This window comes from Schistocerca piceifrons, chromosome 8 (genome assembly GCF_021461385.2).
Source record: "Schistocerca piceifrons isolate TAMUIC-IGC-003096 chromosome 8, iqSchPice1.1, whole genome shotgun sequence".
Classification (NCBI taxonomy): domain Eukaryota; kingdom Metazoa; phylum Arthropoda; class Insecta; order Orthoptera; family Acrididae; genus Schistocerca; species Schistocerca piceifrons.
Genome location: NC_060145.1, coordinates 220,189,604 through 220,215,432, shown reverse-complemented (window position 1 = coordinate 220,215,432; position 25,829 = coordinate 220,189,604). Strand labels below are relative to the sequence as shown.

Below are 25,829 nucleotides of genomic sequence, written 5' to 3'. Positions count from 1 at the left end.
GCTTATAGGGAAGTGATTCCAGTGGTGATTTCCCGTTGCCTTCCACTGACGATGATGAAATAATAATGAGGACAATACAACACCCAGTCCCTGAGCGGAGAAAATCTCCGACCCAGGCGGGAATCGAACCCGGGCCCCTTGAATCAGATATTAGCTAATACCGCCCCCCCCCCCCCTCTCTTTCCTCCGCCATCATCAATATTCGCGTCTGACTAAACTTTAGAATGAAAAACAATTTTCTTTCAACACTTTTACTTTAAAAAGACGAGAAACAGATAATATTTAGTTTTTTTAAGCGTTTTACTAAACCACGAACTAATGAATCGAAGAGAAAATTGGTACTGATTGTTTCCAATAGCTTCTTTTTATAGAAAAATGATTTATTTGTTAGTGCATCGCAAGTGCTACTTAAAACTCATCCTCAGAAAAGAAAGGTAACTATCCACACTGAAGACGATTACTAAAGACAAGTATGCTTCTTCTGCAGCAATCTTCTCCCTAGCGATATTTGCTTCATCCACACTCCCCCGCTCTGCACAACCATTTAAGATCAACCAAGTTAAAATGCGTGCACTAAACTTCCTGTTCGTGAATCACTTGATTGCTGGATTTTTTACGTCCGAACTGGAGGAAATCGGAAGACTTCAGGCAGCCAATACTTTTTGTCTAACCACTACCACTGACAATACTATCATAATAATACTGTATAGACCCTACAGCAACGTAGTTAGAAGTTAGATAGTTACTGTTCTGTTGTGTTGTCAAGCAGGTCGTCTGTTGTGAAGTGAATAATGAAGCAATTTCTGGTACACTGACAGAATTACCTACAACTTGAAAGGTATTTTCATTAGTTATTTAAGCACACATGTCATGGATCTATGGTACGAACTACAAACTATGTGCGTATTTGTTGAGCAATATGAGGAAGATGTTTTTCACACATTCGATGGACGAGCTGTAATCTCCACCACATTTTGTCGCATTTTAACGCCAGGATTGGGAAAAAAATTTAACTGTTAATAACGTATTTAATCAGTATTACAGTGATACGAAATAGTGATAATAGTTATGATATTTTGAAAATAATTAGTTTAGTGACTTAAACAATCGAATCCTCTTGCTTTCACCCCTCAGAAAATTTTATTTCGCTCCTCAGGGGTGCCGGCCGGGGTGGCCGAATGGTTCTAGGCGCTCCAGTCTGGAACCGCGCGACCACTACGGTCGCAGGTTCGAATCCTACCTCGGGCATCGATGTGTGTGATGTCCTTAGGTTAATTAGGTTTAAGTAGTTCTAAGTTCTAGGGGACTGATGACCTCAGAAGTTAAATCCCATAGTGCTCAGAGCCATTTGAACCATTTTTGAACCCCTCAGGGGTAATTATCCCTCAAGTTGGGAACCACTGGGATAGGACGAGAAGAATGAACAGTATTACCCAGTATAGCGAACCGAAGTATGAAACACGTTCTATGCTCGCGTATCACGTTGTTTCTCAAGAATGAAAATGTCCTCTATAATAAAATACATGGATTCCGTAAAAACAGATCTTACGAAACGCAGTTTGGCCTGTGCGTCCATGAAATCCAAAACGCCGCACTCAAAAAGGGCCAGGTTGATGCCGTGTTCGTTGACGTCCTGAAGATATTCTATTCAGTTCCGCACCGTCGTTTATTAAACAAAATCCGAACTTACCGAGTACTGGACCAGGTTTGTGACTGGATTCGAGATTTTAGCAGACAGTACTCAGTACATTATTCCTAACGTTTTGAAATCGACAGACGTAAAAGTTATTTCTGGAGTACACAAGGAAGTGTTACAGGGTGACTATCAGAGAAACGGCCGGCTGGGGTGGCCGAGCGGTTCTAGGCGCTACAGTCTGGAACAGCGCAACCGCTACGGTCGCAGGTTCGAATCCTGCCTCGGGCATGGATGTGTGTGATGTCCTTAGGTTAGGTAGGTTTAAGTAGCTCTAAGTTCTAGGGGACTGTTAAGTCCCATAGTGCTCAGAGCCATTTGAACCAATTGAACCATCAGAGCAACCCGGCGTTGCCCAGATATTTATTTATAGCTGTGCGTCCACGCCCGTGTCACGAACCTTCCGGCCTTGTGCTTAATGTTTACGTCGCCATATCTCCTGAACCACGGGTCGCACAGTGATGTTATTATGTACGTACATTCAGCGGCGTATGTGGATTCGAAGTAATAAATATAAATGTCATGCGTGATGCGGCAGTTTTTCAACAATCTCACAGTTTATGACGTCATATTTCCTGAACTACTTATTGCCCAATGATGCAATATTTACACACTGTGCACATTGTCTGCACACTATATGTGCACACTGTCTGCAAAGTGTGTTGTGAATACAGTAAATTAGAACGTCATGCTTCATGCCGTACTTAAAACTGCAGGAACAGCGGAAACATAGTAAGCAAAAAACCTCTTTTCTTTCGTCATTTTGTTGGGCTTACCGTCCAGAAAAATTTTCATGAGGGTTTCATATTAAGTGTAAAGTTTTTGAAAGTCGCTATGCGCTATCATTCTCAAATAAAGGTTGAATAAAGTCTGTAAATTCACGCGTCACTGGCTAGGCTTCTTTTTCACCACTACTTCCACCCCTTTAATAGGTAGGAACTTCTTAGTCCACACTATCTGTTACCTGGCAGTAAAGTATGTGTGTGCCAAGTTTGGTTGAAATAGGTCCAGTAGTTTAGGAGGAGATGAGGAGCGTACATACACACACTCTCTCTCTCTCTCTCTCTCTCTCTCTGTCTCTCTCTCTCTCTCACACACACACACACACACACACACACACACACACACACACACACAAATATATTTTTATAATATGTATGCGTACCTGTTTACAAAATGTCAGGTATCGTTCCTAAAACCTGTCGGAGACATTTTCTCTAGAGTTTCAGCGGATATCTGTAATTTCGTTTTTGGACTGTGTAGATGGAGTCAGCCCAAACAAATACTGTTCATCTCGTCTTTCTTTTGACACCCAGGCCGGCCGGAGTGGCCGAGCGGTTCTAGGCGCTTCCGTATGCAACGGCGCGACCGCTACGGTCGCAGTTTCGAATCCTGCCTCGGGCATGGATGTGTGTGATGTCCTTAGGTTAGTTAGGTTTAAGTAGTTCTAAGTTCTAGGGGAGAGATGACCTCAGATGTAAAGTCCCATAGTGCTTAGAGCCATTTGAACCATTCACAATTCGTCCTATCGGCTGTCAGTAACGAGAACTTAATGGCAGAGAACTCACGTTTGCCATCATCATACTGATTAAGTAATTAGTGTTGCATATGTCTTCGTGTTTTAAGTGATGGGTTATATTTATTCGAATCCTAAAAGGATGTGACAGCTACATAGAAACAAACCCAAAGAACAATATTTCAGCAAAATAAATAGTAATGTTGATTAAGACTTACAGAAATGTAGACCGTAAGGACCCAAAGATGTCAGCAACTTACCTGAAACAAAAGGAACGATATTATTGACAATTGTTGAGTCTCTTAAGAATTCGAACTACAGTTTGAACTACAAATCCATGCCTACCAAAAAGATTTTCGCTTAATGATAGATACTTAGTGGACACTCGGTGCTACACGTGCTGTGTACTACGACTAGGCCTAAATCAAGCTGGGACGAGGGGCAAATAGAGAACGATGATGGGACTTGGTTCGGCATATTTTTGCACAACACTCATTCTTCTCAATATACTTCCCCCCCAGCTGTTTCACAATCTGATAAATTAACAACCATACAAAAACAAAGTAAAAGGGTGCACAGTTGTGGTTATCTACAAAAGACTGAGACCCAATATATTCTTCTGTACTTTCTATGTGATCGCAGTTTTGTATCCAACTAGCGTATTCAGAAATGTGCCACAATTGACGCAGCCTATGAACGAATTGCTCAGATGCTGTTGAGGTTGCCACACACAAAAGTGCCGAAAGGCGGTGTCCACCAAACATGATACTGTACGAACAAGCTTTAATTACATAGGCACAAAATGAGGTTTCAGCGGCCATTAAATCATGACGTCGACGCGAAGTGCTTCCTGCAGCGCAGCTACTTGCATACGTGGGGTAAAATAAGGCAGGTAATGGCGCATCTACCGCTAATATAGCCTCCGGATTACGGGCGAGGAAGTTGCCGCTCTAGCTGCCTTCCTGCTTCATTACATGGGCGTGCCGCGCTCTGCCTGGGTGGCAACGCCACTTGCTGAACGGGAACGCTGCCAGACGTCGCCCCCCTCACCTGCTGACGCTAAGCGCTGCCGTGGGCGGCAGGTTGCTGGCGTAGCTAACGTTAGTGACGCTATACGTCAGAGATCACCACGAACATCCTATCAGGAGTAATCATAACAGAAGTAGATCCGGCAACTGAAGCCAAATCACAATGTAAAACTTGCTGAGCCTGCTTCCTATCCTAGCGCTTTAGGAATCAGTTTCACTGCATTTCGGAAAGAAGAGACTTTTAAATTCATGTATCTAATGCTTAACAGTCCATTTTCGAAATTTCAAAATGTTTTTGCGGTCTCAGTAATCAAATATTCATTTGAAGAGTAGAAAGCCGTTGCAAATACATTTTCTACTCTCACTTCATTAAACCTCGTCGTAGCCATGTTAACAAAGAGTATAAATATACTTGGATGCATATTAATGGGATTTCCTGCAGGATTCGAACCTGCGACCGTAGCGGTTGCTCGGCTCCAGACTGTAGCGCCTAGAACCGCTCGGTCACACTGGCCGGCACGTTGACTCAGTAGCCCCCGCCGGCCGGAGTGGCCGTGCTGTTCTAGGCGCTGCAGTCTGGAGCCGAGCGACCGCTACGGTCGCAGGTTAGAATCCTGCCTCGGGCATGGATGTGTGTGTTGTCCTTAGGTTAGCTAGGTTTAATTAGTTCTAAGTTCTAGGTGACTGATGACCTCAGCAGTTAAGTGGCATAGTGCTCAGAGCCATTTGAGCCAGCGGCCCCCCTGAAATTCAAATAAAACTGAATGCTTAGAATACTCATTAAAGTCTATATTGAAATACATGTGTGTTCATTCCATATAAGTATATATTCCCCATATATTACAGCAACTTTTTGCCGTGGCTTAACCCACGTACGCGTATGTCACATATATTTCGCATATATACTGGTTATTCGGAAATTCCTGTCACAATCTTCTAGGATTTGTAGAAGGGAGTGAGTACATGGTATTTTGAACAGGAACCCATGTCCAGAAACGTACCATTTCCGTTCTACGACGATTTCAATTTAGACCTGTAATGCGTCAATGTCTGCTGAGGGAAAGCGGAAAGTGTCAGAGTTGCTTGTCCTGGTATGCAGTAGAGCTGACAGGACTACTTCTTGTGGCATCGTATTGTACCGTGTTCTGGAAACCCTTCTAAAAACCGCAGTAACGATAACCACAGGTGAATTGTTTCAATAAGAAACAACACTATGCGTGTTTATATATGTAAATGTGCTACCAGTGATGAAATATTATTTTTAAACGAGACATACTTTCCACCCATACGTGTTTTGAACATAAAAATATTAATAATAAATATCTTTCTGAGTAACTAATACTAAAAATATGAAGACTATGAGTATATCATGTCAGGTAACTTCTATGCAATTGTGTAATAAAGACTTGGATGAATAAAATGATCACTCTGGTGTCAGCTCCCGAACCTACTAGATGCTTTTGTACGTGGTTGCTTCTGAACGCGCGGTTTTGTTAATTGTACGTAATTTTTTTTTCAGAATGTAGGTACAAAAAGTATTTCTTCTTGTTATCTCATTCCCTACCTCTCCCTCCAAGTCAATATAATTAAGTGGAAATGATTAATTATCGCTGGAATACCGGTTTTATCATTCTCCATCTGCCATTCTTTTGTCGTAATGGCCCAATGACAGCCATTGCGTGGAGCATAATTAATAGCATGATTTTCGGGCTTCACCCATAAGCTAATAGAAAAAAATAATTGAATATTTTTGCTATCACAAAAAGATAATTTTTTTTTGCAGAAAAGTTTTGAATAATTACACACGACGAACGCAAAGATGATAAATAATAATACGAGGCTCAGGCTTGCTTATGAGTAAATCGCCGACTGGAAAAATCTTGTTTTCACCGCTGTAAATATTATTCAAATCATAATTAACAGTATAAAAGTCAGTGTTCAACAAAGAATTTACGTAACATTGAGAATAATAGTGCAGCTACGTAGGTGATTATATCATCTCTCGCTCTGCAACAATATTTAGTTATCGGTCATTAATTGTATCGTATGTTAACCGGGGACCTAGAAACGACGGAGAGGCTCCGTCCCCGCCGCAGCCGCAGTGGTGCACAAGCCCACGACGACTACCGCAGCTCGGAAAGTCGTGCGTTAGACCGCACGGCCAACCGGGCGGGCCTGGTCATTAATTACTACAATTTCAAGCAAACAACGCGTATTTTTGAGCTAGCCGTGTGTGTTGACAACATAAGTAAATTGTTACAACCCCACGTAGTACCTTTACTCAGAATAATTTGCTTACGTAACAACGTTGATGATTGTTAGCGTATATTTTAGCCGCTACTAAGAGTGTGCGAAATATACGCAACGTCACGACTTATAAATGTTTTCATCCACGATTCCAAACGTAACAAACCGATATATATATATATATATATATATATATATATATATATATATATATATATATATATGAGAGAGAGAGAGAGAGAGAGAGAGAGTGTTTACGAGACACTTGTAAAGACAGAGGAAGATCTGCTGGCACGAGTTCTGGCAGCTGGAAGCGTCGACTTAAATTCCCTGCCCTAGATTTCAGTTTTCAGTGGCCTCTCTAAATCACTTAGGGCAAATGCCTTTGGAGGACAACTCGGCCAAATTCCTTCCCATAAATGTCCAGTCGAAGCAATCCCTAAAGATACTGTCAGCCAGGAGACGTTAAACCTTAATATCTTTTTAATTCTCTCTTTTCAGATCCTATTGAGGACCAGACGTTGCAGCAGTAAACTAAACTTACGTGTATGTGTGTGTGTGTGTGTGTGTGTGTGTGTGTGTGTGTGTTCCCGGGACGGCCTTGGGCGCCCACTGTCCCGGTTTCAGCACGTGTTTGGCACTGGCAGCAGTCCGCTATACAACGTCGAGCATCCCGTTCCAGTGCGAACCCAGTTTTATAGCCCGCAGGCTCCACAGTGATACACGAGCGGGACGCCGCGCTGACACGCTGTAATTAGCAGCGGTTAGTCAGCCCCGGGCAGACGTTCACGTCCAGGAGCAACAGGTCCCAGCGTCCTGGTTCACCTCCCGATGGGTGTCTGAAGTACAGCCTTCACCTCTGCCTGGTTGCTTTTGGAGCAAGCTCTCGTACTTCAGTCGCTTCTCCATTTTGCATTTGAAGGTTGCAAGTGAAGTCATATATATACGTGTTGAGAATCGTTCGTGCGAGATGTTCTATATCCCACCACTGTGCTAACACACCAATCAAATGGCTCTGAGCACTATGCGACTCAACTTCTGAGGGCATCAGTCGCCTAGAACATAGAACTAATTAAACCTAACTAACCTAAGGACATCACACACATCCATGCCCGAGGCAGGATTCGAACCTGCGACCGTAGCGGTCACTCGGTTCCAGACTGTAGCGCCTAGAACCGCACGGCCACTCCGACCGGCTAACACACCAATCTTTTATAAATAGTGTGAGTAACTGATTTAGAAATCACTGAGAGAGAATAACTGAGGAACTCAAATACGTTTAACCATCAGTTCTTTTCAGCGATATGCAGCAGAAAATTAGAATTTACATTCCCCATTTCACTGCCTCGTTCAAATCTGTGTTTGTATTCGTATAACGTTCAGTCATATTTGCGTCGCTTCGTAATGCAATCGAGAGTTGTAAGTTCTCGTAATGTAGCACGCCGATATATTGTACTTTCTCCATCAACCGGGCGGCTATTGTATTTGCAAACTGACACCTCGAATGCCTTTCGTTTGTCACTTGTTGGCTAACCATAACGGGGTGGCGCCGGAATCCGACGTTCTTGGTAATGTCTTCAAACAACAAAAATAATTCGTCCACCAGAAGTTATTCATCCGTTTTTTTTTTCATCCAAAATGCCCCCGAAACAAGCAGGACAAAGTTCAGCACTCGGTTTTCATCTACACAAAAATGGTTCAAATGGGTCTGAGCGCTATGGGACTCAATTGCTGAGGTCATTAGTCCCCTAGAACTTAGAACTAGTTAAACCTAACTAACCTAAGGACAACACACCTCCATGCCCGAGGCAGGATTCGAACCTGCGACCGTAGCGGTCTCGCGGTTCCAGACTGCAGCGCCAGAACCGCGCGGCCACTTCGGCCGGCTTAATCTACACACAAGTTTCGAAACAGTGCACACTCCGCTGCGAAGTCAAAGATTCATTTTGGAAAGGATAACACACTTTTTCACCAATTATCCTATTCCCGATATTAACTAACCAGTAATTCATCGTAATCAAAGTTATTTAATTTGTTCTTCAACATAATACTCCATTTAATTCCCTATTTAAGCTACCGATAACGATTTGAGAGTCACGTTAAATCGTTAAGTTGGCCTGTAGTTAGATGGTAAGTCTGTTAAACGGTTGGAAGAAGGGAAGGACAGACCAACTTCAGTACGACCATGTCTAGTAAAGCACTACTATACTGAAACCAAATCTGTGGTTACTTACGCAAATCTAACAAATAACGTGTAAAACCTACAAACAGCAGGAAATACAAATGAAAGTCCGACATATGTTGATACTCTACAACGCAGACTAAAAATAAACGTAGAACAACGCCCGTTATTTGTAGTTAGCAACGACACAAAGGCCTGCAATTTTAATCTACTTACAACATGTGATACTGTTCACATGACCGAAAAAACACAAAGCCAGTGACACTAACACTCAATAACGCCCTGTTCGGTACTGTAGTTCACATAAACAGAACTGCGTCCTACTAAGTAGCGGCGATACAGTTATCATAACTTTCCAATTTAGCTCTGTCTTTGCAGTCATGCTTATGACTTCGTTTGCACGCCGCATTTGGAAATAATATTTCCTTACAAAGTTATTCATTTTTCTGGTGGAACACGAATGTATAGTTAAATATAGGGATTCCCACCTCGCATGATGGAAAGCTCTGTTTCACCGTGAACAGCGCCCTCAAGCAGTTAGTAGATAATGCCATTTTTTGGTCCCTGTCGCACATTCGAGTTTGGTCTTCGTCGTTTACTTAAAAGAGGTAATTAGACGCTTAAAATTATGCACTATCTGATTAAAGTATCCTCGCAGCTTTTAGTGGGCATTAGCACTGGGAGTTTTCCAGCGCTAGGACACGACCAGTTGCCTTGTGTGTGTGTGCATGTGTGTGTGTGCGTGCGTGTGTGTGTGTGTGTGTGTGTGTGTGTGTGTGTGTGTGTGTGTGTGTGTGTGTGTGTGTGTGAGAGAGAGAGAGAGAGAGAGAGAGAGAGAGAGAGAGAGAGAGAGAAGTGTGCCTGTATGAGTGTGTCTGTGTTATCTGCTTCTATGAAGGACGTATAGTGTAAGCTCAACACTTCTAGCATTCATTTCATTGTAGCTGCCTGCGGCTCGACGCCTCTTGTATGCGGTGAGTAGCCGTCTATCGTTTCCATATTGTAGTCATTCCAGTCTGCTCCTTACATTGTAAAATAATATATTTTTACGTACACTATGATTTTATATACACTAATGTGACATAAGACATGAGATACCTCCTAATATACTGTCGGACCTCTTTTTGCCCAGTGTAGTGCAGCATCTCTATGTGGCTGGACGCAACAAGTGGTTGGCAGTGCCCTGCAGAAATATGGAACCATGTTGCCTCTATACACCTCCACATCTGTGGAAGTGTTGCCGGTACAGGACTCTGTGCCAGAACTGACCCCTCGATTACGCCCTATTAAAGTTCGGTGGGATAAATGTCGGGCGATCTGGGTGGCCAAATCAATCGCTCGGCTTGTCCAGAATAATCTGAGATTGCACATTGTCATCCATAAAAATTACATGATAGTTTGGGAAAATGAAGTCCATGAATGGCTGCAAATCGTCTCCAAGTAGCCGAACATATCCATTTCCAGTCAATTATCGGTTCAGTTGGTACAGAGGACACAGTCCATTCTATATAAACACAGCCCACACAATTATGGAGTCACCACCAGCCTGCACAGTGCCTTTGCGACAACTTGGGTCTATGGCTTCGAGGTATCTGCACCTCACTCGACCCCTACCATCAGTTCTAACCAACTGAAATCGGGACTCATCTGACCAGGCCACGGATTTCCGGTAGTCTAGGGTCCAACCGATAATGTCACAAGCCCAGGAGAAGCGCTGTAGCCGATGTCGTGTTATTAGCTAACGCATTCGCGTCGGTCGTCTGCTGCCATAGGCCATTAGCGCCTGATTTCGCCGCACTGTCGTAACTGATGCATTTGTCACATGCCTCATTTTAATTTCTGCGGTTATTTCATGCTTTGTTGCTTTTCTGTTAGCATCGACAACTGTACACAAACGCCGCTCCTCTCGGTCGTTAAGTGAAGGCCGTAGGCCACTGTCTTGTCTGTGGTGAGAGATCATGTCTGAAACTTGATATTCTCGCCCCACTCTTGACACTGTGGATCTAGGAATACTGAAATCCCTAACGATTTCCGAAATGGAATGTTTCGTGCGTCTCGCTCCAACTGAGCGTTCAAACTCTGTTAATTCTCGTCATGCGACCATAATCACGACAGAAACGTTTACACGTGAACCTCCTGAGTGCGAATGACAGCTCCACCAATGCACTTTCGTACGTCATGTACGCGATACTACCGCTATCAGTACATGTGCATATCGCTATCCCACAACTTTCGCCACCTCACGGTATTCTGCCTGGGACATACCGTCCCAGAGTCAAATAAAAATATATATCTCATCCCTAGTTCTAACCAAGGTTTTCTGGTGGTTACCCTAGGTTTGAAGGTAAATATCAGAACTAAAAATTCCCTTCCAAATATTCTCAATTGAGACTCGCTATTCAGAAATTAACGTACGTTTAGCAACTGCGTGGCGAAAGTGGCGCTAGCGTCCCTATGTTGCTGTCGGAGTCTTCTGAATTTAGATATTGGGTTCTGGTCGTTTCGTTTGCGTTGCCTCTTGTCTCCGATTTATTCATTGTCGATGTTCATAATGTGCGTCGCAAAATAAAATCCCGCGATCTGCGAAATGTGACCAGTGATTCAGTTTTTGTTCGCCAAAAAACTGAGACCAGTCCAGTTTTATGGGCAACTTTGTATGGTGTACGGAAACGACGTAATCAGTGAAGCCGGAGTGAGACAATGGTGCATCATTTTTAAGAACGGCCTCACTAATGTCCTCGAGGAACTGTGAAGTGGCACTTTTTTTTTTTGGGGACAATGAAGGTGTGCTAGCAGATTTCCTCGAAAGTGATGAAAAAATAAAAAAAAGTGACTGTTATTGTGAAACATTAAATAAATTAAGATGAGCGATACAAATATGCCTCTCGAAAAGTTGTTTTTTTTTTCATGACGACACACGACCCCACATATCCATTCGACCTCGACGTATGCTGCATGGTTTCGGATGGGGAAATTTTAGAGAGCGATTTTCACTTGTTTCCACACCTGAAGATCTGGCTCGCAAGACTGTGCTTCGACGGTGAAGAGGGACTGCACACAGGCGTCCGTGCGTAGTTGATGTATCAGGCGTCATTATTCTGAAACGATGGAATTAACAAGCTGTTGTACCGTTACGGTAACTGTCTTAATTTATGCAAAGATTATATTGAAAAACATGTGCCTTTTTTCTAAGGATTCCATGCCTCAGTCTGTAAAAACGGAACCCTTGTATGATCACTTAGTTACCCCTCTGTCTGTCGTTTTTCTCAGGAAGGAACAGACGTATCGCGTTCTAATTATTGTCGCGTACTAAAGTCTATGGCCTCTTGGTGGTGAAAAAATTGAAGCTTGTATGTCAGTTTAGTCAATAGATACGGCCGTTTATGTAACATATTTTGACACGCACAAACATCAAAACCTATAGGGTACTTTGCGTTGGCCTAGAATCATGAAATTTGCTAAGAAGCAAGGTTTGAAATACAACCAAAAGGAAAAAGATACGCAAACTCTAAATCTGTAATTATATCACACGAAAAAAATGTGTCTATTGTCATCTATTACCCGAAGTCAAACCTGAAATTAATCCAATTAGTTGTTCTTCATTCAGGCTGAGATGATCGCAATGGTAACAGTCAAACATCAGACAAGGAATGAGTTTATTGCTCATGTGACTCGTTTCGGAATTAGTCAGCTGCTGATTATTGCCGGCCGTTGTGGCCGAACGGTTCTAGGCGCTTCCGTCCGGAACCGCACTGCTGCTACGGTCGCAGGTTCGAATCCTGTCTCGGGCATGGATGTTTATGATGTCCTTAGGTTAGTTAGGTTTAAGTAGTTCTAAGTCTAGGGAACTGATGACCTCAGATGTTAAGTCCCATAGTGCTCAGAGCCTCTCTTTTTTTTTTTTTTTGCTCATAGTTATGGTAATGGTCGCCTGCCTCCTATTTGACTTATCGATGGTGGGCAATAAAAAGTTCGTAACTTCGTTTCGTTAAATTTTACAGGGGAAGCAAAAAGGTTTCTTAAAAAATAATGTAAAATGATACGGATAAAGTTGCTATATGTGTCACTATTTAGTAGAAGCCTAATTACTGATATATTAGAGAAAACAATGCCCTTCCAAATCCTCTTTGATGACGGAGCTACTGGTTACTGGAATTATTGAAATCAAATCATTCTCGAAAATCTGGGTATCTCTGAGGCCGTTATCTTGCCAGTAACAATGTCGATAACCGCCCAAAATGGTCGAGATACTCGATTCGCGGAAAGGATGAACTGTCTATACTGATCAACGCAGACATGAACATTGCCCACTGCGCCGTTGGATGCCGCCTGGCGGCATTGCGGGCACGTGACGCGGTAACAAAAGTATGTAAGAGGAGCAAACACTGATGGGGGATCACCCTAGTGAAGGTATGGGCTGCAAATGGGAAAATCCACTGAGATAAGCAACTTTGACACAGGGCAGATTGATATTACCCAGAGATTATGAACGAGTATCTCGAAAACAGCGAGGTTGATTGAATGTTCACGTGCTTCTGTCTTGAGCATCTACGGAAAGAGGTAGGACAGTGAAATTACCACTAGGCACTAGGTGGTTTGAACGTTCATGACTCTTCACAAAAAGTGGGGTTCGGAGGTGTTATACCGGAGCCAAGGTAGCCCCTGAGGGCCGGCAACCCATGTTACACCGCAGAGGAATTGGTTGTCTATTTCCAAGGCGTACCAAAAGCACCATGGTAAACACCGGCTATTTTAGTACAAGATAATGGAAACAGACATTCCGAACACTACTTCCTGTAGGGGGGGCGAGAGCCACGGCCTGCAGGAAGTATCACTACGCCAAAACCACACTGGCTGGAGACAACTATTTAGGTTCTAGAACCAGCCCCGAAGTTCAGTTCACTCCGGATGCCGACCTGGTGTACTTCGACCATTGAAGATTAGGTCTTCATCTCTGAATTGGACTGTTACTAGGTGTGTGTTTGTGTGTGTTGTTACCTTTCGTTTCTTGTTCAGTCATCGACCTTGTGAAGTTACATCAATAAAAGTGGTCTTGTGAAAAATTTCGAATTGTCAGTTACAACAGGAGACTTATCTATTCTGTGAAGTAGAATAGATGGTAAACTGTGGCATCTCTGTGGAAAGAGCGCAATTCTGGTGTTTGCACAAATGTTTCGGAGCGCACCGTTTGTCGGTGCTCCGCAGCAGACCACCCCTACCTGTTCAGCTGTTGGCTAACGACATCACCAGTTACGACTGAAGTATGCACCGGACCATCTGGATTTGATCGTCGATCGATGGTAACTCGTCGGTTATTCGAGTGAATCACGTTTTTGCTACAGTAGGTCGATGATCTTCTCCACAAACTCTATCATTGAGGTGAACGGCGGCTCGAAACGTGCAGTCTGGTAGGAGCAGTATTATGCTATGGGAGACATTCTGCGCTTGCATGGGAACTGTGGTAGTAATTGAAGACACCATGTCAGCTGAGGACCACCTGCATCCCTCCATACTCGATATCGCCCTCGAAGGCGAAGTAATCTTTCAAAAATATAATTGTGCGCGTCTCGGAGCCAGAACCGTGCTACAGTGGTTTGAGGAGCATTATAGTGAATTCACGTTGATGTCTCGACTACCAAATTCGCCTGATGTAAATCCTATGGAACCCATCTGGGACGCTATCGGGTGCCATCATCGCATATTAAAATGGCTCAAATGGCTCTGAGCACTATGGGACTTGACATCTAAGTTCATCAGTCCCCTAGACTTAGAACTACTTAAACCTAACTAACCTAAGGACATCACACACATCCATGCCCGAGGTAAGATTCGAAACTGCCACCATAGCAGCAGCGCGGTCCCGGACTGAAGCGGCTAGAACCGCTCGACCAGAACGGCCGGCCCTACTCAAATCATCGGCCCGTTATTTACGCGAATTACATGACCTGTGCATGGACATGTAATGCCACGTACCTCCACAAGCCTACCAACAAACTGTCGGATCCCTGCTACGCAGAATCAGTGCTACATTTCGTTCAAAAGACAGATAAACAAGCTAATAAGCAGATGGTCATAACGTTTTGGCTCTCATCATTGTAACACAATTAAGTTTGTACGGAACCCCCTGTTTGGGAGTCCTACTCGCACTCGGCTAATTTTTTATTCTAAAGAGTAAACTTCATTCTAAATGACTTCCTTAATAAAAGGAAGTGCTACGATACAACCCTTTAGCTCACATAGGCAGCAATTAATAATAGGAACTGTTACGTTTACACTGTATCTTTACCTGAAGTTTTACGAAGCCTGCAGATATTTAGTGCGTGATATGGTTTGGAATGTCTTCTTTAAGGTGTGGTTATTTGACTATCACACAACAGTGTTTGTGGCGTAGTGGAAGTCCACATGCGAGTCGTGCACGGGCGTTTGCAGTATATTAATTAACCACTGAATATAACGTAACGTATGAAAACAGTACGTAGTTGACGCTTGGCGTGTAGGTATTTGACGCTGCTCTGCTCCATTTGTGCTGCCGCTCACGCGGAAAGACGTAAGGAGCACGTCAGAATTTCCCATTCGTGAAAATATCCTTTGTTGAGAGAGTAATTTGCAGCAGCGCAACACGATGTTCCTTAAGTGCTAGCACCAGGTCTCTAACTTTCTAGCGACGTATTGTCTGCCGGTAATCTGTTCATCCCAACGAGGAAGTCCCGTCCTAGCTGCACTCCGGAGAATAACGTGTAATTTCATGCTTGAAAACGGAAGTCAAACATTCGTAATGGCGCTGTTTATCCTCTGTGAGAGCACGCTGGTGCACTACTCTTTTAGCAAGCAACGGGTCGTTGTGCTGTAAAAATAGTGCAACTGTGCAGTAGACCGGTACATACCTGTTCTCATTTGAAAATTAAGACGTCTCTGGAAAGCTGAGCTTAGAAGACTCTGTAAACAGGAGCTTTACACGTCTTCCCTCTGAGCTACTTTCTTTGCACGTTTTTCCTGCATCAAGCGACAAAAAAATTTGTTTTATTTTATTGTCAATTACGATGCGCGTTTACAAATGGTTCAAATGGATCTGAGCACTATGGGACTTAACATCTGAGTTCATCAGTCCCCTAGACTTAGAACTACTTAAACCTAATCAACCTAAGGACATCACACACATCCATGCCCGAAGCATGATTCGAACCTGCGACCGTAGCAGTCGCGCTGTGCTGGACTGAAGCGCCTAGAACCGCTCGGCCACAGCGGCTGGCTGCGCGTTTACGTCGACCTTGGTGCTTAAAAAATTAAAAAAGATATCTTACTGTGTGACAAACCTTTTTGCAATTTTTTCTCATGCCTTTGGCTCCTGCTGGAACACTGAAGCGTAAGTACTTAGTATTAGTGTGATATGTATACGTTCCCTTTTCCGAAACAGAAAATCTAGTATAAAATGTAAATCTTGTAATCGAAAGCGATCATGTCCCTTGTCTCCGGTGATATTCTTTCGTATTGTAAACTCACGTACGTACGCCATTTATTTACTGTCAATGCGGTTTTTTTTCCTGATTATCTACCAAGCACCCATAGTAAGAGTATTTTCTGCCAAAGGCGAGGTCCCCAGTAGAGATAAGATGTCCGGCACACAATTTTAATCAATCAGCGAGTTTCAGAACCGCGTACTCTCCGCTGCAAAATCAAAGATTTTCTCTCCCAGGCTGCGGTTGCGTCATTTCTGTGCTGTATACTTTTTTTACACGAGTGCTACTCCAGCAAGACATGGAGATTTCCTTTCTTCCTTGAAGACGTCTCTGCCTCTTCTTCGACTTTCATTCAAGTCTGAACTGACTTACGGTACCTATTCAGATCTATTTCAGTAATAGCAATCACCTTACATGGTTGGTGAATTGATTTTCTTTTATAAATAAGTTTTTTTAATTAGAAATACTGCGACAACTATCTTTCATCTCGAGCGTTCAAGCTTCCTATCGATCAAAATTGTTTTGTGAAAAATCATTATCTCACAGCGCAAAGTATAAAACTAATATCGTCCAACTACTGTCTTCAGATTCACGTTTTTCTTTATCGATAATGCGAAGCATGTCACATCACAAGATATCTCATTATTTCATCAAAAACAGATTACACGTGTTTCATGGCTTCATCGTCCAATGGAAAGTTTCCTATCTCTGCCTGAGATAATACGGTGTCTTATGGGTACTGGTTTAACATATCTTTTTTGTAACAATTCTTAAAGAAGAAAGTTTTCACCCTTGACTCTCTCTGTGACAAATAAGATAAAACGCCTCAGCACCTTAGGCGCATCAGCGCAAGGTAATAACTTGGCACACAACACGGAAGTAGTCTATTCGTATCCTGATGACTGCAGAAGAACTTTGTATCACTGTCATTTGCTCTTTACGCTGACAGGATGTGTCGCCTTACAGTTCAACAGCATGTCACGGAGAGAATGTGTGTTGGAAACTTATGATGGGGAAGCGTTGGTTGAATGGAAGCGTTAAGCGTTAAATCCCTCTACATCAATCAAGATGAGAGCAGTACTGGGGTGTCCCACCTTGTCGACGACGAGGTCACTACAGACGGAAAACAAATTCGGGTTGTACAAGCCGAGGGAAGTAAAGCGGCTGTCTGCTTTTTGAAGGAATCTTCCAAGAATTCGTCTCAAGAGATTTAGGCCAATCATAAAAAAAGTAAATGTGATGGACTGGTCTAAGGTTTGAAACCTGCACCTCCTAGATCCGAATCACTTGCCTTAACCACTCTGCTCTCTCAGTCTAAGGGCATCCTATGCACTCGCTGCGAGTTTCATGGTCTCGTTATCACCAGTACAAAAACAATACTCTTTGCATGCACTCATCAATGTGTCTGGACGTGTTGAGTTGATGTTAGTCACGAATGGCTTTGAAGAGAGGAAGGCGCCATTATCAACACCTCACTAGCCTTGAAAGAGATCGTTTAAGAGGGCTACGAGAAGCTACACGTTCCTTCTGCGATATAGCAGAAAGACTTGGCAGGAATGTAGCCGGTTTACATGATTGCTGGCAGCGATGGTCACGGGAAAATACGGTCGCAGGAAAACCGGGATGCGGACTGCCACGTGGCACAACCGAGGGGGAACCGTCGTGTTCGACGTATAACTCTGGCAAATCGTGCTGCATCTACAGCAGCAATGCGTGCAGCAGTTGGCACGACAATAACACAATGAACTGTCACAAATCGGTTACTCGAAGGACAGCTCCGAGCCAGACACTCTGCAGCGTGCATTCCACCAAATCCAAACCACCGCCATTTGCGACTTCAGTCGTGTCAAGCGAGGGCTCATTTGAGGGAAGAGTGTTTTCTGATGAAAGCTGATTCTGCCTCGGCGCCAGTGATGGCCGTGTGTTGGTTAGAAGCAGGCCAGTCGAGGGCCTGCAAGAAACCTGTCTGCGAGCTAGACGCACTGGGTCTACATTTGGGATTACGGTCTAGGGTGTGTTTTCGTAGACAGTAGGAGCACTCTCGGGATTATCCCACGCACCCTGGCCGCAAAATTTACGTTAGTCTGATGATTCGACCTGTCGTGGTGCCCTTCATGAACAACAATCCAGGAGAGGTTTTTCAACTGTATCAGGTTCGTCCACATACTGCTATTCCCAACAAGCTCTACGGAGTGTCGACATGTTACTTGGTCTGCTCCAGTGTCATCCACAAACAGTAATAACCGTCTCTGTATTGAACGACCAAGTGCAACAAGCATGGAACTCCATACCACAAACTGACATTCAGCACCTGTACAACAAAATACAAACACGTTTGCAAGCTTGCATTGAACGTTCTGGCGGTTACACCTGTTATTGATGTACAGCATTTCACATTTGCAATGACTTATCTCGCGCTTACATTAACCTGTGATGTAGCAATGTTAATCACTTAAATATGTTACCTAGACAAATGTATTCCGAAATTTCTTTATACATGTTGCCATGCCTATATAGTGCAGAAAAACCATTGCAATCAAGACAGGTTCCAATCGTCTCGAAATGGATAAATAAAAGTTCTTATATTTGTTTTGTAAATAAAAACACCTTTCCTTGCTGCACTGTAATTTATTTCCCCCAGACGCAATTCGCCGTTTTTTACTCTAAGGCATTTTTAGTGGAATCTACAACAATACACTTTTGGTTTGGTGTGTGTTATCTTTAGATTATCAAGCAGATCAAGTCCCGTTTTTTATGTAAATATCAAAACAAAACTATATCGTTGTAGAGCCAACTGAAGATGCCTTAGGGTAAAAAAGTGGCGAACGTGCCTATGAAAATAAATTACAGTGCAGCAAGGAAAGGCGGTTTTATTTACTAAACAAATATTTCTGTGCTTGCTACGGAGGATGGCCACGCAAAAGAATTTGTTAACCCTTAACTAGCGAGGTGGCTTTTCTGTAACGTATATCATGAGGCGGGTCTTTGGGACTCCTATGTTTAAACCGAGATATAAGGCAAAAATCATTTGAAATTTTCAATTTATGCTATATAACATTTATTTTTACAATTATTTTAGTGTTATTTAAATGCTTTTAGTTTATTTTATTGCTCTAAACAAAGCTTGCAGCATTTTACTATTTATCACACAAAAGCACATAATTTTGTGTGGTTCTTTTAAATAATACACATAAATAGACTGTTAGAGTATTGAACATTGCATTCTGAAACATATGCAATCTCTGTAGGAAATAAATTTACAAATAAAATTAAATTCAAGGGTTTAACTTTGCGCATAAAAATTCCACCCGATAGGTGCAAATGAAAAGTCTGTCAAACTGACATTCATTGCTGGGAACTACATTTTTATCGCCACTCAGAACACATTTGATTTTAACAGACATTTTAAGTATTTCATTGAAGAAATCACAACTTTCCTGAAGTTCCTCCTCTGATTTATAACTCCTGTTCGATAGCAGAACTGTGATTACTGGCTAATGTAAAATCGTCGTATTTTTTGTTTATTTCTTGATCTATATCACTGACACCTCCATAGACCGACTAACAAGTTCATCAAATTAGGAAAAGTTAAAAATGGCTCATTGCTGCCAACATGTTTTGAGCTATGCGGTACCGTACTGAAGAAAACAGGTACGTAGTTCACGAGGTGCTGTCTAGGAGACTCCAATACATATCAGTAACACGCGTCAACAATAAACACAGAAGGCGATATCGCAACCGACAGCAAAACATCGTAGGCTTGCCAATTTAAGGAGGGTAGGGGGAGTATGGAAGCAACTGGCCTTGGAGAGCGAGTTCGAAAATTTTCGCGCGGTCTGAGAGACCACACCTCGTGAGTTAAGGGTTAAAGGTGCTATATTTTTTTCAACGGAATGTTATACCATTCTAACGGCAAAATAGTGGGTAGTTCAGATAACGACGAGGGGGTGGGTAGCAGTCACGCGCCCTTCTCTCCAAAGTAAACCACTAAGACTCAATAATATTCGATTCTGGTGACTGTGGCCGCCAAAGAGATGCGACAGTTTGTCGTCGTGCTCACAAAACCAGTCCTGGACGATGCTTGCTGTGTGAATAGGAGCCCTGTCTTCTTGTAACACAGCATCAACAATGGGGAACAAACATTGTAGCATGGGATGAACCTGATGAGCCAGTGTGGTCACATATTCCTTCGCAATAACACAACTTCGTAGGGTACCCTCGGGGCCCATGGAATACGACGTCATGGTTGCCCAAATCATCATCGAAAGTCCGCCGTGTTTCACTCTTGAGACGTAAACTCTGCCAGAAGTTGGAAACATTATGAAACAAGACTCATTCTACCGAATTACTTTCTTCCTTTGCTCGACAGACGGGGCTTTATGGTTTGATTACCACGTTTCCCTGTTAAGTGCGTTTACATCGCTGATGTGTGGTTTTGGAACTCTAGCTCGCCCTGTAATTTCCAGCTTCTTTCTATCGTGTTGTTTCACTGCTAACAAGGTTCACGGGTGCGACATTCAGTTTTGTAGCGATGCGCGCAGCTGTCGTTCTGTTATTTTTCGACACAATCCTCTGCCCGTCCATCGTGGTCACTCAAGACACTCTTTTCTCCGTGTTGTGTCTTAGCGGGTGATGTTTTTCCTTCTTTTCTGTATGTGGTATATATCTTCGATACGGTGCCTCGGAAGAAACAGTTTTTCTTTGAGTGAAGAAGGAGTAGAAAGTTTCTGCTTCACTGTATTGCCTTCCCGACAGATGTCCAGCCCAGCAGATGACCACCACCTGCTTCCTGCCATGTTTCCGGGAACTAAATTCCCTCCGAGCCCCACAAAATGGAATATCTGATTCATCGCTTCTCCTGTGACCTTTAAATTCGACGTGAACGACTGTTTGACGAAGGATGTTTAGAAATTTTACGACAAATTCTAACTATTCCGGTGTACTGAAAGAAAATTCTTTTCTATTACGCGTGATATAAGCCACTACCATTTATTATTGTGCATGCCGAGTATTTTAATCGTAACTTGCTGTAATCTGTTCAAATGCCAACAGCAATCATACTTGGGCTGAGCAAGTGACGACACGAAACTGAGTTGCAACATTTTAACTCGCTCAAACCCGAAAGCTATTTGAGGTATAAAGGTTAACCTGGTAACGTTACCTTCAGGGAGAGGTGTATTACGTTTTCACTTTACGTGCTGATGTGGTCATGCACTTCCAACGATATAGGACTGATTTTAAAAATCCAAGCTTCCTTTAGAAAGAACAGAAAATGAGAGCAGGAAGTTAATGGTTGAACGTCTCATTGACAGTTAGACCGTCACAGAATATGCTTCCTTTAGTGTTATCGATAATTTCGTGAGCATAACATCTCCAGTGCATAATTTTAATAATAAACGTGATATCGATCCGTATATGACGTTTCCGGCTTTCCTTGTCTTCTAACTTCATCTTCTACCTCGACCATCCGCTTGCCACAGAGTACAACGGTGGTTTGCTTCCATGTTTATCTGCTGCAATTATTTCGAATCCTATACTGAAAGAGAAAAGTTGACTACGCAGTGAAAAAGTGTTCCTATTGTCCGAACCCGTAAAACGAAAGTTAAAACAATTTTGACGTTTAAAATCTAGATAAGAATAAGTATTATCATCTTCCGAACCGAGTTGTTATTACTATATTTACAAAACATGTTTCTTCCAGTCATATAGGAGATCATCAGTGGTCTAGAAAAAAATAAGAACGATAATTGTGTTCTTTAACTACAAATGTGTGAGGTATTTAGCCTTCCCCGGCGCCACATTTAGGTTATCTTAATACTTAACTGTTTCCAATCACAGGACTGTTGTTTTGTTCTTACTGTTGTGACTCCTATCCCTTATGTGTATCCATAGGCTTTTGTGTGAGCAATAAATGAAATACGCCGTATTTCTTCAATCGACTGCAACTCATAACTTTAATAATTTCATTGCACAGCCCTTGCTGCTAGGTAGGCTAGGTGAGATATGGAAACTTCGGAGGGTAGCAGTGTAATAAGGTCTAGGGGTTGGGCGTGGTGGTGGTAAAGGCACACTGGTGATGTTCACGTACGTGTATGTGTGTATTTGTTCTTAGTATTTTATTTATTTTTTCAACATAAAAGTTTAACACCTATCCCGAGACCACATTTAAAAAGAACCATGCATTAATCCTTTAATGACGACGTAGCTATTAACCAACCCTTATTTCTGACAGCGATCGTACAATCACGGAGAGTTCTTATAATGCGTTGCTGTTGGCAGTTTTGCTCTCAGCCATCCATCATTTGGCAATCCTTATATTTGCAAGGCGGTATTTTATCACCTGTTGGCACAAATAAGGCGGGTTGATCGAGAACTGCAAGCTGCCACACGGCAGTTACTTTTTATTTTTGATGGCTTGATGCGGGGTAAGAAGGATTTGTAATTTTACATTTGTAAAACGTATTCAGGTTCAATTACATTGATTTACACAAAAACTGTATAAAATTGGTTCCATTCCATCCTGGGAGCCTGGTATTGCAACCGTTTATGAATTTCTTGAAATAAGGCAGTACTGATTGTAAAATCTTTTTTTATTTACGGGAAATGACGCTAGTCATCAGATTGGACTAGGGATGAAAAATTACAATTATTTTTAACTTTGTCAGGTATCCAAGTTGGCTGCGCGAAGATTATGGAAATACAAGCTAAAATTAAGTGACATTTTTCATCTCTAGGCCAACCTGATGATGCCCCAAAATGGTGAAAAGCGTCATGTGCTGTAAATAAAAAAAGATTTTGCAACTGAGACTGCCTTATTTCAACAAAAACAATATGATAGTTTAGCCCCGTAGTTTAGCTGCTCACCAGTAATACTTACTGTTCGTAAAGTAAACCACGCTATTTTTCAAAATGTTAAGGCAGTTCCAAATGAAATATCTTATTACGATAAAAATTCAAGTTCTCGAAAGTCAGGGAAGTCTAGAATCGAGATGTCCTGAGACGGGCAATCCTAGTAAAATTGAATTGTGACTGAAGTTATACTATTAATGGAAAGAAATGTAAGGTAACCGTTGTTGTATATGATGCACCTAACCTGTCATGCAACTGATCTTAGGGTAGCGTATGTTACCAAAAATCCTCAACATAATCACATAAGTGGTTTGCTAAAGAGGGTCTAAATAAAAATACGAGCAACACTGTATTGAACATCAGTGCATTGGCTTCTGACCTACAGCGATAGTTCTCAACGAAATTTTTGAATTAATATTAGCTAAAAGAGAGTGAAATTCTATCGACGCATCAAGCTTGGCTGGCAAGCATTTGGGAAGAATTCAAAAGTATTCAGATCAAAAATGCCAGTAAATCTGAAGAAAGCAGTATTTGATCAATGCATTCTTCCTGTGATGACGTACGGATGCGAGACATGGACACTGAACTCATTCACAAAAGGGAAACTTAGGACAGCACAGAGAGCCATGGAGAGATCAATGCTGGGCTATACAAGAAAGGACAGGAAAAGGGCAGATGACATCCGGTCTGTGACGAAGGTTAATGACATCTTAGAGAGAGTAGGTTCCTTGAAATGGCAGTGGGCTGGCCACGTCGCAAGAAGAAAAGACAACAGATGGACGAAGCTAGTACTGGAGTGGGGTCCGAGAGAGCACCGGAGGCCTAGAGGAAGACCACCAGACAGATGGGACAAAGACAGCAAGAAGCTCGCTGGTAACACCTGGCAGAGAACTGCCCAAGACCGTCCCACTTGGAGAAGACTTCTGAAAGCCTACCTGAATCCACGACTCGAAGAGGCCACATCGTCTAATGATTGAATTGGCTGATGATGATGATGATGAAAAGAGAGTGAACGTTAAAAACCTAAGTATAATTCTATTCGAATCCGATGGTCTGATAAGAAATAACAACACATAAAGCAACAAGGTCACTCCAGAATAACAAAAGTTCCGACTATGGAAGTGGTCGTGGGGTAGACAGAGAGAGAGAGAGAGAGAGAGAGAGAGAGAGAGAGAGAGAGAGAGAGAGAGAGGATGAGGATGTAAGTGGAACAGAGACACAGGAACCAGATGACAGGTGGGGAAGGAGAAGCATGTAGAAATTGATATCAGCGCCTACAGTGCTATGACTGGTTATATTAATTTATCGTTTGAAAATGACACGTGATTTTAATGTTTCTTTCACTAGAATCGATAGTATTGGCCGTCATAAATGGATTACCGTAGCTCGCATTCGCTCAAAAAGCAATATTGCCATTGTGTGATTGATTTGCATATGTTTACTGAAGAAATATATACTTCTAAAATAAATACAGGTGCTGGTATTACAGCAGACAAACTTTTATCTGTTCATTCGTGCTATAGGTGCAACAAATCAAGATGCCTGTTGTACCGTATAAGCGGAACGATACGGTGTAGATACAGATTTTAGAAGATTCCTTTTTGGTACTAAGTGGTTAAAATAACAAGAGACTAACGAAAGAAGGTTATGAGACAGAGCCTTATATCTAAAAGAAAGGAGAGGGGGAATTTTAGAGTTTGTAATTTCGTTTGTGTTATTCTTTTTTAACTGCATTTACATCTTGATCATACCGCGAGTGTATCGGTGTTAGAATCACTCTTGTCTTACTGGTCATCTGTATTTTACGCCTATAATACACATATTTGCGAAGGGCTTTGCCACGGTGGTAACACCGGTTCCCATCAGATCACCGAAGTTAAGCGCTGTCGGGTTGGGCTAGCACTTGGATAAGTGACCTACCGGTCTGCCGAGCGCTGTTGGCAAGCGGGGTCACACAGCGCTTGAGAGGCAAACTGAGGAGCTACTTGATTGAGAAGTAGCGGCCCCGGTCTCGTAAACTTGACATACGGCCGGGAGAGCGGTGTGCTGACCACGTGCCCCTCCATATCCGCATCCATTGACGCCTGTGGACCGAGGATGATAAGGCGGCCGGTCGGTACCGTTGGACCTTTATGATCTGTTCTGACGGAGTTAAGTTTTTTTTTTAATTAACGTTTATAAGTTGTCCACATGGAGTAACGGAACATTCAGAATCAATACCCCAAGCAGGACACACGCCCACAAACTCCACTTTATGAGGCACCGAGGCTGCGCCGCAGGTTGTTGCAGTTTAGAACCATATATATGGGTCATAAGGCCCTGGAGACGGCATTTCGCGGATGGAAAATGTGAAGAATAACACTGTAAGAGAAACTTCGGGAGCCAGCAACGCGATATTTCCTGTAATAGAAGTAATGCAGCTAGGAAGGTTGGAAGACGACAGACGGTTTAAACTATTGTGGGAATGGACTCTTGGAGGAAAAAGGAAAAGAGGAAGACCACCTATGACGTGAGAGGAAGGTCAATAAGGCGATGACCGCCAGCGGTCTCTGGGAGAGAGACTGGCTGAACAGAAAGAGGTAAAACCATAGCAAGTCTAGTCCAAGATGACTTGATGGCACACTGCACTCTGCTATTTAGGAAACGAGTACAGTCTCCTAGCCACCGCATCACTTTGTTAAAGTAGAAACGTCACATTGTCACTACAGCAAAAGCAGCACGTAGTTGGGAGTTGTCATTTGCTTTTATGTGTGCGAGAAAGCATTCGTACATCTCCGTCTAGAAAGCAGGCATGCAATGAATGCAACCAAGTAACTTCGCTGTTCCTTGAATACGAGGAAAGCGCGCACTCGGTGCT

At 42.7% G+C, this 25,829-nt stretch overlaps 1 protein-coding gene across 1 annotated transcript in view; it reads right to left on the bottom strand.

Annotated features, from left to right (window-relative positions):
- Positions 1–3,357: 3,357 nt before the first annotated feature.
- The window catches only part of LOC124711741 (zinc finger protein 503), a 292,925-nt gene continuing 270,453 nt past the window's right edge, over positions 3,358–25,829 (bottom strand). The window contains exon 5 of the mRNA XM_047241952.1: positions 3,358–3,469. Within this exon, the coding sequence (XP_047097908.1) occupies positions 3,417–3,469 (53 nt within the window). The 3' untranslated portion in view covers positions 3,358–3,416. The remainder of the gene's footprint in view (positions 3,470–25,829) is intronic.